This window comes from Hyperoodon ampullatus (genome assembly GCF_949752795.1).
Source record: "Hyperoodon ampullatus genome assembly, chromosome: 4".
Classification (NCBI taxonomy): domain Eukaryota; kingdom Metazoa; phylum Chordata; class Mammalia; order Artiodactyla; family Ziphiidae; genus Hyperoodon; species Hyperoodon ampullatus.
Window position 1 is genome coordinate 109,468,311 of NC_136917.1, and position 15,755 is coordinate 109,484,065.

At 38.3% G+C, this 15,755-nt stretch overlaps 1 protein-coding gene across 4 annotated transcripts in view; it reads right to left on the reverse strand.

Moving 5' to 3' along the window:
• The window catches only part of VCAN (versican), a gene marked incomplete at both ends in the record, with an annotated part of 100,893 nt that extends 89,921 nt beyond the window's left edge, over nucleotides 1-10,972 (reverse strand). For all 4 annotated transcript variants that reach the window (XM_079701989.1, XM_079701987.1, XM_079701988.1 and 1 more), the window contains one exon: nucleotides 10,903-10,972. In XM_079701989.1, the coding sequence (XP_079558115.1) occupies nucleotides 10,903-10,972 (70 nt within the window). The remainder of the gene's footprint in view (nucleotides 1-10,902) is intronic.
• Nucleotides 10,973-15,755: the final 4,783 nt, after the last annotated feature.

Here is a 15,755-nt window from a genome sequence, read left to right on the forward strand (position 1 = left end):
TGAGAAAGAACACATTGACTACAATTTAATACTATTACATGCAAAAACCCCACATTGTTTCACTGTTATAGGAATCTATACCTCTCTTCTCCCTTTTTCCCCCATCTTCCAGTCTCTACTAGTTGGGTAGACAATGTGTTGGTAGTAAGAATAGAAATTATCATTAGTGCACAAGGAACTCCCAGTTCATGCAAATATGATGAATAGTAATAGTAGCCTCTAGGTGGAGTGAAATAATGTTAATCAACAAAATGATATGTATCTAACACTTGGTGTATTAGTGCTTAAAGGCCTTAGTAACACACATCTCAAAATGGACATGCATTAGAAATGATACAGATGCTAAGGAATGAAACTTAACTTCAAAAAGATTAGATCCCATTAGGGAGATGAAGACAACAAAAATATATTTTGTACTTTTTTGCCAAGAAGAGGGGTCCTGAGAAGGGAAGGGGTGAAAATTTTATGAACTAAAAATCTCCTAGTTTATATTCATTATATGTTCTAGGAAATCCCATCTTCCTTCCTGAAGAATTATAGATCATTAACTTCACAAATAAAACATTGCTTTTTGTTTGTTTGTTTGTTTTTGCGGTACGTGGGCCGCTCACTGTTGTGGCCTCTCACGTTGTGAAGCACAGGCTCCGGATGCACAGGCTCAGCAGCCATAGCTCACGAGCCTAGCCGCTCCGCGGCATGTGGGATCTTCCCAGACCAGGGCACAAACCCATGTCCCCTGCATCGGCAGGCGGACTCTCAACCACTGTGCCACCAGGGAAGCCCCAAAATATTGCTTTTTAAATGGAGAATAAACATCTTTACCATCAACATCAATTATGATATAAATTATAAGACCCTTTATGGTTTCCTTTAAAAGGAGTTTAAGATAAGTGACTTTCAATTCCTTAATATTTATTACTAAATTACAGTTCTTTTCACAATTTTAGAGGTATAGGGGCAGATATGAGATTCACCTCTATCTATCTGATTGGGAGGTTTCTGACACTTGGAGCATTACTCAATAACTGTGCTGTAATGAAAAAATATATTAGAACAAACTTACATCAACAGGCATTTTCCCAAGGGTTATTTATTGTTCTGGGTGTTTACAGATACAAGAAAATTAAAAGCTTCAGCTGGATGTAAATAAATATTCATGTAGAATCCAGTCTTAACAGCAAGATGAACAAAAAGCTGTGTGGCCAAGTCTTTTGTGTATGAAATCAGGTCGTAAGGCACTGGGTAACAAGAACTAAGTTTGCCAAATCTAAATATTTTAAGAGAGAAATTTAGTAGTTCAGAGGATAATGTTTACCAACTGTGCATGCTAAAAAAAAAAAAAAAGAAGAAGAAAAAAACTGCTACCTGCAAGAACTTGTCTGAAACTCTGACAATGCAAGAAATAAAAATGAATGCTAACAAAAATTCACTATTCCTGGAGAGATTGGTTCAAGATGGTGGAGCAGAAGGACGTGCTCTCACTCCTTCTTACAAGAACACCAGAATCACAACTAACTGCTGAACAATTATCGACAGGAAGACACTGGAACTCACCAAAAAATATACCCCACTCCAAAGACAAAGGAGAAGACACAATGAGACGGTAGGAGGGGAGCAATCACGATAAAATCAAATCCCATAACTGCTGGGTGGGTGACTCACAAACTGGAAAACACTTATACCACAGAAGTCCACCCACTGGAGTGAAGGTTCTGAGCCTCAAGTCAGGCTTCCCAATCTGGGGATCTGGCAACAGGAGGAGGAATTCCTAGAGAATCAGACTATGAAGGCTAGTGGGATTTGATTGCAAGACTTTGACAGGACTGGGGGAAACAGAGACTCCACTCTTGGAGGGCACACACAAAGGAGTGTGCTCAGTGGGACCCAGGGGAAGGAGCAGTGACCCCATGGGAGTCTGAACCAGACCTACCTGCTAGTGTTGGAGGGTCTCATGCAGAGGCGGGAGGGTGGCTGTGGTTCACTGTGGGGACAAGGACACTGGTAGCAGAAGTTCTGGGAAGTACTCCTTGGCGTGAGCCCTCCCAGAGTCCACCATTAGCCCCACCAAAGAGCCTGGGTAGGATCCAGTGTTGGGTCGCCTCAGGCCAAACAACCAACAGGGAGGGAACAAGGCCCTACCCATCAGCAGACGAGTGGATTAAAGTTTTACTGAGCTCTGCCCACCAAAGCAACAGCCAGCTCTACCCACAACCAGTCCCTCCCATCAGGAAACTTGCACAAGCCTCTTAGCTTCATCCACCAGAGGGCAGACAGCAGAAGCAAGAACTACAATCCTGCAGCCTGTGGAATAAAAACCACATTCACAGAAAGATAGGCAAGATGAAAAGGCAGAGGGCTATGTACTGGATGAAGGAAAAAGATAAAACCCAGGAAAAACAACTAAATGAAGTGGAGATAGGCAACCTTCCAGAAAAAGAATTCAGAATAACGATAGTGAAGATGATCCAGGACCTCGGAAAAAGAATGTAGGCAAAGATCGAGAAGATGCAAGAAATGTTTAACAAAGATCTGAAGAATTAAAGAAGAAACGAACAGAGATGAACAACACAACTGAAATGAAAAATACACTACAAGGAATCAATAGCAGAATAACTGAAGCAGAAGAATGGATAAGTGACCTGGAAGACAGAATGGTGGAATTCACTGCTGCAGAACAGATTAAAGAAAAAAGAATGAAAAGAAATGAAGACTGCCTAAGAGACCTCTGGGACAGCATTAAACACAACAACATTCTCATTATAGGGGTCCCAGAAGGAGAAAAGAGAGAGAAAGGGCCCGAGAAAATGTCTGAAGAGATTATAGTCGAAAACTTCCCTAACATGGAAAAGGAAATAGCCACCCAAGTACAGGAAGTGCAGAGAGTCCAATACAGGATAAACCCAAAGAGAAACACTCCAAGACACATAGTAATCAAATTGGCAAAAATTAAAGACAAAGAAAAATTATTGAAAACAGCAAGGGAAAAATGACAAATAATATACAAGGGAACTCCCATAAGGTTAACAGCTGATTTCTCAGCAGAAACTCTACAAGCCAGAAGGGAGTGGAATGATATACTTAGAGTAATGAAAGGGAAGCACCTAAAACCAAGATTACTCTACACGGCAAGGATCTCATTCAGATTTGATGGAGAAATCAAAAGCTTTACAGACAAGCAAAAGCTAAGAGAATTCAGCACCACCAAACCAGCTCTACAACAAATGCTAAAGGAACTTCTCTAAGTGGAAAACACAAGAGAAGAAAAGGACCTACAAAAACAAACTCAAAACAATTAAGAAAATGGCAATAAGAACATACTTATCAATAATTACCCTAAACGTGAATGGATTAAATGCTCCAACCAAAAGACACAGGCTTGCTGAATGGATACAAAAACAAGACCCATACATATGTTGTCTACAAGAGACCCATTTCTGACCTAGGGACACATACAGACTGAAAGTGAGGGGATGGAAAAAGATATTCCATGCAAATGGAAATCAAAAGAAAGTTGGAGTACCAATACCCATATCCAATAAAATAGACTTTAAAATAAAGAATGTTACAAGAGACAAGGAAGGACACTACATAATGATCAAGGGATCAATCCAAGAAGAAGACATAACAATTATAAATATACATGCACACAACATAGGAGCACCTCAATACATAAGGCAACTGCTAACAGCTCTAAAAGAGGAAATCGACAGTAACACAATAATAGTGGGGGACTTTAAAACCTCACTTACACTAATGGACAGGTCATCCAAATAGAAAATTAAGCAGGAAATACAAGCTTTAAATGACACAATAGGCCAGATAGATTTAACTGACATTTATATGACATTCCATCCAAAAACAGCAGTTTCCACTTTCTTCACAAGTGCGCAGAGAACATTCTCCAGGATAGATCACATCTTGGGTCACAAATCAAGCCTCAGTAAATTTAAGAAAATTGAAATCATATCAAGCATCTTTTCTGACCACAACACTATGAGATTAGAAATGAATTACAGGGAAAAGAACGTAAAAAACACAAACACATGGAGGCTAAACAACACATTACTAAAGAACCAAGAGATCACTTAAGAAACCAAACAGGAAACCAGAAAATACCTAGAGACAAATGACAATGAAAACACGATGACCCAAAACCTATGGGATGCAGCAAAAGCAGTTGTAAGAGGGAAGTTGATAGCTATACAAGCCTACCTCAAGAAACAAGAAAAATCTCAAATAAACAATCTAACCTTACACCTAAAGGAAGTAGAGAAAGAAGAATAAACAAAACCCAAAGTTATCAGAAGGAAAGAAATCATAAAGATCAGAGCAGAAATAAATGAAATAGAAACAAAGAAAACAATAGCAAAGATCAATAAACTAAAAGCTGCTTCTTTGAGAAGATAAACAAAATTGATAAACCTTTACCCAGACTCATCAAGAAAAAGAGGGAGAGGACTCAAATCAATAAAATTAGAAATGAAAAAGAAGTTACAACAGACACCACAGAAATACAAAGCATCCTAACAGACTACTACAAGCAACTCTAAGCCAATAAAATGTACAACCTGGAAGAAATGGACAAATTCTTAGAAAGGTATAACCTTACACGACTGAACCAGGAAGAAATAGAAAATATGAACAGACCAATCACAAGTAATGAAATTGAAACTGTGGTTAAAAATCTTCCAACAAACGGAAGTCCAAGACCAGATGGCTTCACAGGTGAATTCTATCAAACATTTAGAGAAGAGCTAACACCCATCCTTCTCAAACTCTTCCAAAAAATTGCAGAGGAAGGAACACTCCCAAACTCATTCTATGAGGCCACCATCACCCTGATACCAAAACCAGACAAAGATACCACAAAAAAAGAAAATTACAGACCAATATCACTGATGAATATAGATGCAAAAATCCTCAACAAAATCCTAGCAAACAGAATCCAACAACACATTAAAAGGATCCTACACCATTATCAAGTGGGATTTATCCCAGGGATGCAAGGATTCTTCAATATATGCAAATCAATCAATGTGATACACCATATTAACAAACTGAAGACGAAAAACCATATGATCATCTCAATAGATGCAGAAAAAGCTTCTGACAAAATTTAACACCCATTTATGATAAAAACTCTCCAGAAAGTGGGCATAGAGGGAGACTACCTCAACATAATAAAGGCAATATATGACAAACCCACAGCAAACATCATTCTCAATGGTGAAAAACTGAAAGCATTTCCTCTACGATCAGGAACAAGACAAGGATGTCCACTCTTGCCACTATTATTCAACATAGTTTTGGAAGTCGTAGCCACGGCAATCAGAGAAGAAGTAGAAATAAATGGAATACAAATTGGAAAAGAAGAAGTAAAACTGTCATTGTTTGCAGATGACATGATATTATACGTAGAGAATCCTAAGGATGCCACCAGAAAACTACTAGAGCTAATCAATGATTTTGGTAAAGTTGCAGGATATAAAATTAATGCACAGAAATCTCTTGCATTCCTATACACAAATGATGAAGAATATGAAAGAGAAATTAAGGAAACACTCCTATTTACCATTGCAACAAAAAGAATAAAATACCTAGGAATAAACCTACCTAGGGAGAGAAAAGACCTATATGCAGAAAACTATAAGACACTGTTGAAAGAAATTAAAGATGATACCAACAGATGGAGAGATATTCCACGTTCTTGGATTGGAAGAATCAATATTGTGAAAATGACTATACTACCTAAAGCAAACTACAGATTCAATGCAATCCCTGTCAAATTATCAATGGCATTTTTTTACAGAACTAGAACAAAAAATCTTAAAATTTGTATGGAAACACAAAAGACCCCGAATAGCCAAAGCAGTCTTGAAGGAAAAAAATAGAGCTGGAAGAATCAGACTCCCTGACATCAGACTATACCACAAAGCTACAGTAATCAAGACAATATGGTACTGGCACAACAGCAGAAATATAGATCAATGGAGCAGGATATAAAGCCCAGAGATAAACCCATGCACCTATGGTCAACTAATCTATGACAAAGGAGGCAGGGATATACAATGGAGAAAAGACAGCCTCTTCAATGAGTGGTGCTGGGAAAACTGGACGGCAACATGTAAAAGAATGAAATTAGAACACTCCCTAACACCATACACAAAAATAAACTCAAAATGGATTAGAGACCTACATGTAAGGCCAGACATTATAAAACTCTTAGAGGAAAACATAGGAAGAACACTCTTTGACATAACTCACAGCAAGATCTTTTTTGATCCTCCTCCTAGAGTAATGGAAATAAAAGCAAAAATAAACAAACGGGACCTAATGAAACTTCAAAGCTTTTGCAAAGCAAAGGAAACTACAAACAAGACGAAAAGACAACCCTCAGAATGGGAGAAAATATTTGCAAATGAGTCAACGGACAAAGGATTAATCTCCAAAATATATAAACAGCTCATGCAGCTCAATATTTAAAAGACAAAAAACCCAATCAAAAAATGGGCAGAAGACCTAAATAGACATTTCTCCAAAGAGGACATACAGAGGGCCAAGAGGCACATGAAAAGCTGCTCAACATCACTAATTATTAGAGAAATGCAAATCAAAACTACATTGAGGTATCACCTCACACCAGTTAGAATGGGCATGATCAGAAAATCTACAAGCAACAAATGATGGAGAGAGTGTGGAGAAAAGGGAGGGAACCCTCTTGCACTGTTGGTGGGAATGTAAATTGATACTGCCACTATGGAGAACAGTATGGAGGTTCCTTAAAAAACTAAAAATAGAATTACTATATGACCCAGCAATCCCACTACTGGGCATATACCCAGAGAAAACCATAATTCAAAAAGACACATGCACCCCAATGTTCATTGCTGCACTATTTACAATAGCCAGATCATGGAAGCAACCTAAGTGCCGATCAATGGACGAATGGATAAAGAAAATGTGGTACATATATGCAATGGAATATTACTCAGCCATAAAAAGGAACGAAATTGGGTCATTTGTAGAGACATGGATGAATCTAGAGACTGTCATACAGAGTGAAGTAAGTCAGAAAGAGAAAAAGAAATACTGTATATTAACGCATATATGTGGAACCTAGAAAAATGGTACAGATGAACCAGTTTGCAGGGCAGAAATAGAGACACAGATGTAGAGAACAAACGTATGGACACCAAGGGGGGAAAGCAGCTGTGGGTGGGGGTGGGGGTGTGATTAATTGGGAGATTGGGATTGACATGTATACACTGATGTGTATAAAATTGATGACTAATAAGAACCTGCTGTATAAAAAAATAAATAAAATAAAATTCAAAAAATAATAATAATTGCTTTTAAAAAAATTCACTATTCCCACCAGATAGTTTGTTGTCTAAATGAATACAGCAAGGGAGAAATCTCTGAACAATGAATGATCAGTTATGTTTCATTCTCTGCCAATAAATCCTGCAGAGCAAGGATGATGCAAATTCTATCTACACAATTTGAACAAACACACACACACAGACCTTGGCCAAATAATTGTCAGAGTAAGTATAGGGGAATTTATCACCCTCTCAAGTATTAATGTCACTCTCTTGTTCATTCATTTACTAATAACTGTGCATGGCTGCATTTATTAATATTAGAGGAATATCCAAATAACTGGGTGAATGCTAGATAATCAATATAAAGGGTATTTTTAAAGCAAAGAGCTCTTCATGCATTAAAATAAATTAAATTAAAATAAATTCAGAAACCAATAGACAGAGTGTTCATTAGTTATTGACCTTTTGCATGCCTAGACATAAATAGAGAAAACCTTAAGATAAGAGTACTCATGTTGACTCAACTAGTTACTGCTCTGTGATTCACTATGAACTTGGCAAACCTGTTTCATATGGATCTTACATTTTCAATTTTTACCCCTCACATGAAAAAGTAAAAATTCTTCTGAAATTAGCCCCAAACTAATGACATCTCTTAACAGTGATTGCAGATTTGCAAAGAACTTGATGCTTGGGATAAAGTACAATACAGTGGTTGAGAGCATGGACTGTGGAGCCAGACTGCCTGGGTTCACCTCCAGGCTCAATCACTAAATTGATGTATGATCTTCTACATTAGCTATGTCTCTAAATCTTTTGGTATTGCAATTTCCTCATTTGCCAAATGGGGAGAATAAAAGCATGTGTCTCATCGGAGAGCTAAGATTAAAAAAGGTTAACAAAGTAAAATACTTAGAACGAGGCCTAACGTAGAAATCACTCAATACTGTTAGCTATTACTACTATTTTAAAATACCATCAAGGAGCTATACCATAAGTGTTTGTTCATTTCCCTACTGTTTGTATGAGTTCTTTCTTTGTTTTAAGTGGAGGGTTAGTTGCCCTGTTCCTCAAGGTTCTCCCACTACTTTCTCTATAATTCCCTCCTATTACTTCCCACCCAAACCAACTCCTTTTCTCTATCTCCTTTCTATGTCTTCCTTCTTCACTGGATGCCGCTGTCCTTTCCTCTCTGTGACCTTCAACCTTTACTTCCTGAAAACGCTGAAAAGGACAGCTCTTGGGCTCTTGGATTGGTGGAGCCTAGACTCTAACGGCCATCCAGGTCATTCACTGTGGTATTCACACATTGTTTATTTATTCATTCACTTATTCACTCAGCACATAAATTGATTAAGTGTTAGCAGTGTGTCAGGAACTCTGCTAGAAAATAAAAAACAGCTCTCTTGAAGCTACACTCCCCTTGGGAAGAAAAATGAAGCATAACTTATCATAGCGAGTGGTATGGGCTATAACAGATGTCACAGCACAGGGGACAATGGGAACATAGAGAAAGGGCTTTTAAATTGGCTGGAAAGGGGAATGAGAGCCATGTCCGAAGTCAGCTCGCCCTTGATTCCTCTCTTGCCCTCACCACACCACATCCAATCCATTTGTTGGTCTGAATCCTCCATCTCCATGTTGGAGAGATGAGAATTCACTTCTCTCCAGCTCTTCTGCCACGCCCCCATTTCACACACAGGTGACCACAATAACCTCCTAAATGATCTCCCTGCTGCCACTCTTGCTCTCCTACGATCAAATCTACATAGAATAGCAAACATGGAACTTTGAAAACATTCATCAACTCATGTCTTTCACCTGCTGAAACCCTTCAGCGCTTCCTTCAGTGCTTCCTGGAAATAAAATCTAGTCATTTCTAAAGCTACAATGCCCTATATAGATAAGAAATGTAACAGAGGTAAAGCTCACACACTCCTGGGACAGCCTTGGTTTATCTCCCAGTTCTGCTACTTACTGGTTGTGTGGCTTTGAGCAACTCTCTTAGGTTCTCAGTTTCCTCTATGGATAATGAATGTTTCAATAAGCTAATGTTAAGCATTAAAACTGTTCTTGGCTCATAGGAAGCTCTTTTCTAAGTATTAGATATTGTTACTATTTATATGAACTGACCTCTGACTATCTCTCTGTCTGTATCTCCTACTTTCTTCCTGATCACTGCTCTCCAACTACAGTGAACTTTCTGTTGTTCAAACACACTATCTAACTTGGGCCAGATCTTAGCTGGCTGGCTCTTCCTCGTCATTCCCACATCAGTTTAAGTATGACTTTCTCAAAGACCCTTTATCCCCCCCTGCCCCCCACCCTATGCCATTTCCTATGATGTCATTCTGCTTTATATTCATCTATTCGGAAGTACTTGGATTGTTTGTTTACTTGTTTATCGCTTACCTCATGTAACTAAGGAGATTAGGTTTAATGAAATCCAAGACTATGTATGACTCATCCACTGATATATCCCTGGAGACCCAGACTAACATATAGCACACAGAATGTATTCAAACAATACTGTCAATGGATGGATAAATGAATGGATAGGTGGAAGGATGGATGGATGAATAGATGGAATGATACTTAAATTTTGAGTATTAAAAATGAACTGAAGTGGAACTGTAGAGACCAAGAGAAGGGACTGTCAAGCAGAAGGAACTGCATGTAAAAAAAAGGGAATAAGAAGGTCTATGAATGGAATTGTAAATTCTTGCAGAAACCAGAAGCATAGAGTGGGTATGAGAAAGAAGTGGAAGCTGAGTCTGGAGAGACCCTTGATGGGAGCAGATCACTGAAACTCAGCACAGTATCTTTTTCCATAGACCAGAGTCCACAAATTTGGAATCACAGAACCCTCATTAGATGGATATATAATTTACAGCTAACAAAAACATTGGAGGTGTACTTATCCAGTTACTAGAAAGGGGGTGGGGAGAAGAGGAGGGAAGGGAAGGGAAGGGAAGGGAAGGGAAGGGAAGGGAAAGGAAGGGAAAGGAAGGGAAAGGAAGGGAAAGGAAGGAAAGAGAAGGGAAGGGGAGGGGAGGGAAGGGAAGGGAAGGGGAGGGGAGGGGAAGGGAGGGAAAGGAAGGGAAAGGAAGGGAAGGGGAGGGGAGGGGAGGGGAAGGAAGGGAAGGAAAAAAGAAATGGAGGTGGGGGAAAAACTTGGCTATCAGCCCTCTCTCTATCTTCTTTACTTTTTTCAAACTCGATCCTCCTGAATGTTTAGTAGTCTTTTTTTTTAATATAGAAAATTTTTGAGCAGTGTTGAAGAAAGCAGAACTTAAAAATATGCCCAGCCCCACATGTGAGTCTTTTTGCACAGTCTGAAAGTAATCTGGGAAGTTACTGAAAGCCCACTTGCTTCTTTAGCACCTGGTTCATTATTTTGTTATGATTGATTTATTTAAAACCACTGTTTTCAACCTAATAATATTTTAGCTAAAGTGTTCAGCAATGAATAGATCAAAATTCATCCTTTATTTTAATGATTCCATAATCCCATTCCATGCCCCAGTACTTCAATTTTTATTTCAATTAGTCCTAAAAAAATTGTTAACACACTCACCTTTCTGTAGTGCATGGGTTGCTATTAAGGTAGAGCACATCCATAAGATGCTCTTTATATTTATCAACATCTTGTCCTAGAAATGAAGAAAAACACAAAGTAAATCATAAGCATTCAGGTTTGTGGGAGGCCATACATCACATTCTATTTGTGCATTATAGGTAATAAGAGTACAAGAAGCAGCTCCTCTTGGATTGTAAAAACAGGAGGAGACTTGCAATAGGAGAAGTTGTCCCAACACTTTAAATTATTAGTTTGACTCTCACCCAATGTGGTAGTTACCAAAATAATCCCAGAACCCAAACTGGGGACATATAACAATGTGGATGTGTGGGGCAACCACAACAGGGTAGGCTGTTGGAAGAACAATATAGACCACAGCCTAAGTAACTAGTGGCTAGGAGCTGGCACAAGGAGGGAGGGGTGACCACAAAATCTATTTAGAAACAGGAAGTTGGTCATAGATGGAGCAAGAGAAGATGGGGAAGTAATTGAGAGAGATGTTAAAAGAAAGGGATTCACATCAAATGTGAGGTAGGAGGAAACCCATTGGTGGTTCATGCACATGGTATCAGAACAGAGAACAAGGATCTCAGCAGGCTTTTTAAAGCACAAACTCAATTTAGTTTCTAGGAGGCTGAGCAAACAAAATAAATATTTTATAAGAAGCTGTTAATTACAGAAAAGGCCAGTGCTTGCCATGAACTTTAAAGCAGTTTCAACTGTCTGAGGGTAAAGAATGAAAGAAAACACCCTGTACTGAGAGTCAAGAAACCCTGCCCTGGCTTTGCCATTAATTTATTGTGTGAAGACATTTAACAAATCTGGGTCTCAGCATGGTCCCTTCCAGCTCAAATATCTATGAAGCTATCATTATGAGGAGGATAAGTACCATTGTTGGGGACCATCTAGAAATCAAAGAGCTAAGCTCAGAAGAACTGCAGAAGGTTATTTGATCTCCACAGTTATTCCCTTCTCAGTTACATTTAGGACTGTTCTATAACAGCCATTGTTGATTGGCTATCCTGTAGCCATTCCTCTTTCTCTTTTCTAACAAAACTCTAATTCCATTCTAGTATCTACCCTCCTTCACACAGCCATATACTTTAATGGAACCTGGGTCAAACCCCAGCCCAAGGGGATGATCCTGATTATTCTTTGTCCATTACATTGGTCCCATTTCTTTTGCCAATGACTGGTTTTGGAATGAGTATATGATGCAATTTTGGCCAATGAGATGTGAGAGGATCTTGCATGGAGGGGTTGCTCCTGGGAAAGGTATATTCATTTTAAGAGGAGAAAAAAGGAAGTGATGGTTGCTTTTCTTCACTGGACATTATCAAGATAGGATATACCTCGTGAAACTGTTTTATCTGTCTTGCACCCACGAGTATATAAGATACCCTCTGGGATGAAGCTGAGAAAGAATCAGGAGAGGCAGGGCTGAAGTGCTCAGGCATTAGACCTACAGCCAACCATAACCTTGAACTTTCTTTATAGTAGATAATAAATTCCTTTATTATTTAAACCAATAAAATCAAGGATTTTTGTTGCTTGTCGCTGAAGGCATCCTAACTGACACATATTTGAATAGGTGCCCTGCATAACTGCCTTAGAAAATATCTAAATTGTGTATGATTTAGAAAACCTAGATTAAAAAGAAGTAAATGCTATAAGAATGAATCCAAGTCCAATTTGGGCTCAAATTCAATTTCATAATTTATGACAGCTATACCTTTACTTTTGATATTCTTCTCTACCTGATTGCTTTATTTTATATATATTGAAATAAGTGTTAGAACCTTTCTAAAAAAAATCTAGATATGTCCTGAAGATGATTTTTTTACCTAATACATTATATGTCTCATATTTTCCATCAATAGGCCATCTGACAACTCACAATGAAAAATATACAGTTGGTAATCCTAAAGTAACCTTGATAATTAAGTTTATTTATCATATAATTACTGAGATATGCTAATAGATGTTGTTACACACTAACTGGGAAATTAGGTTTCTACATTTCTTTTTTTTTAATAAGATACCACAGCAAGCAGGAAGTATATACCTATATCTCAGTACTATAACAATATTTCAGGGAAAAATTAAGATATCAACTTCACATACCCTACAGTTAGTTTTCAACAAAATGAAATTTTAGATTGTATCATACAATGCTATTAAAGACAGTGTATTCCATGAGTACTAACTGAATCCAAATAAGAAACTTTTCTTTAATTGTGCTTACAAACAATAATTTCTTATTGTCCTTCAAGAAAAATTTTTCTTAATTTTTTTCTTTTTTTCAGGAAACTTTTATAAGCTTACTGTTAAAAGTCTATTTCCATTGTCAAATAGCCCTGAATTCAAGTTCCAAATCTTCTGCTAATACTCTGTGATTTTGGGTAAGTTACTAACTCTCTCATTTCCAGTAGCTATTTAATAATGAAAAGCAGTACAATGAGAATCGATAAAAGAATGTATATAAAATATAGTTCAGTGATACACAGCATATACAGTACTCAATATTTATTATTAAAATTTCTAATTCAAGCTTTCTACCAGTGTTCTCTTCCTGGTTTCATATCACTAGTAGTAAAAAGAAAAGTATTTAAAGCTCTTAGATTTGAAAATTATAACCTGGGTTACTACTATAGCTGTGTACAACTTCATGCTCACAGTAAATTGTCCTATAACCTATTTCTATGTGCTCTGAATCATTATTTAGAAACATGTTTTATCTCCTATGTAGAACAGTAGGCTTCTGGAAGGCAGAGCTGGTATCACATTCAGCTTATTAATTCCCACAATATTTCACCCACAGTGCCAGCTTCAGAGTAGACCCTTGAGGTAGGTTTGTTGACCAAATGTGTGACCAATGCCCCTATTTCCTATTCAGAAATACACTTTGAAGAGAAGTGTCAACAATCTCTTTAAACATGGGTGAGTGGGCCAATTAACACCTGAAATACATTTAATATTTACTGTGACTCAATAATATCTGATGTTTGTCAATATCTAGAGTGTTGGATCTTATAACAAAACCAGAGGGGAAGATGTAATCCTGACCAGGAATGGGTCTTTTGCATCCTGATCCCCTGTCCAAGGCAGATACTCAAAAGTCTAACTCTGTGCCATACCTCATCCTCACAAAAGTGGCTTTTTTTCGAGGGAGGGGAGGAAACAGTTCTTCATCTATATAACAAGTATACTCATCACTTGCTCAAGTAAGACTGTCACTAAGACAAGGCTAGGGAAGGAGCCAGTGCATTAAAAGTGCAAGGGAGAGATCAGTCATGTTTTAAATATATTTGCAAAAATATGTTTAAATAAGTTGCCAACATTTAAAAATTGGAGAATTCACACTAAGTCCCAGATCTCTGACGTTTTTTGGGAAATCAGACCTAGCAGCTCAAGGTCCATATTCTAGCTGGCCAATCATTAGCACTAAGCAAGCAGCAGCCTCTGGCCTTGGCTCCGTGCACTCAAGCTTAGCACTGGCCCCTCTTGGCCTCTCATCCATTTCCACTCCATGCCTGTTCCCTGTAGTCACCACAGTCTGCAACTCAAATGCACCAAGTTCTGACCTCAGAACTATATTTCCACTGCCTCTTCCTTAGAGCCCATGGATGTCATTCTATTTCTGTAATTTTTATAGGACTGTGTTCATGGTCATGGTTGTTAAAGCACACCATTTGCCTTCTTTGATTTTACTAAATGAGAAACTTTCTGGAGCTTCTTTGTTTTGAGCACCACTCCGACCCCCATCTCTATTCTTCTGCTCTTCTGTGTGTGAGTCTTGTAAGCATTATTTGTTAGTGATAACGAGTCTGTCTGCACAGAAAGACCTGGGAGATATGACAGCCAGTGCCTATATTTAGTCTTCTATTCCAGTGAAGTCAATGAGAAGAGGAAAAAGTCATTGAACAATCAAGTCACAGCTGACTGAAGCTGTTTAATTGCCTGGGAGACACAAGAGACAAGGTCAACAGGATTCCTATCCATAAGAGGTGTCTGCAGAGGGGATAATGGTCAGGCTGGTTATGGGCTGCCTCAGAGAAAGAGAGAGCCAAGGTTCTAGTAAACAGATATTTAGTATTCTCCCTTGATCTTGGGGAAGCTCCACTGAGCAAAGGGTGACTTAAGGATGCAGACACAGTGGTTTGTCTTCTAGTTTTTGAATTAGTTACCCTAGACAACCAATTGTCCAGGATACCTCAGCCACAAAGTAGATGTAAAGAGCATTGTCTATCATGTTGCTACGGAGTGCTTTCTCAAAGGAGGAAACGCTGTAATGCAGAGAGAGATATCATGGTTTAAACATGAAGTGTCATGAATTTGCTTCACAGGAATAATGGCATCGTGTGAATATACCGCTAACATGTGACTGGATTCCTGCACCTGGACTTGGCTAAGCTTTTTCATGTCATTGCTCCTTAGCATTGCTCTGTTCTCTGCCTGGAGAACCTGTTCCTCCTTGATCTACAACACACTGCACTCTCCATTCCCGTTCTCATGCTCTATTTACATCATAGCACATCTCCCCATTGTATATGTATATTTGGGAATTGCCTTTCTCTGCCCTCCATAATATAAGCTCCAGGAATGTAGCCTTTGATGTCTTGTTCACTGCTGTATCCACAATGCCCAGGACACCCAGTAAATATTTGTTGAATGAATGAATATGCCCATTTTGTACATAATTGGGTGCATATTTTACACTATGTGGTACATTACTTTCTTCACTTAAAACACAGTTTATCTCGGAGAATATTCTGAATCAGCTAATACAGTTTGTCTGTGTCATTTTTAACAGCTGCATAGTTTTCCCCTAGATAAATGTAGCATCTTTT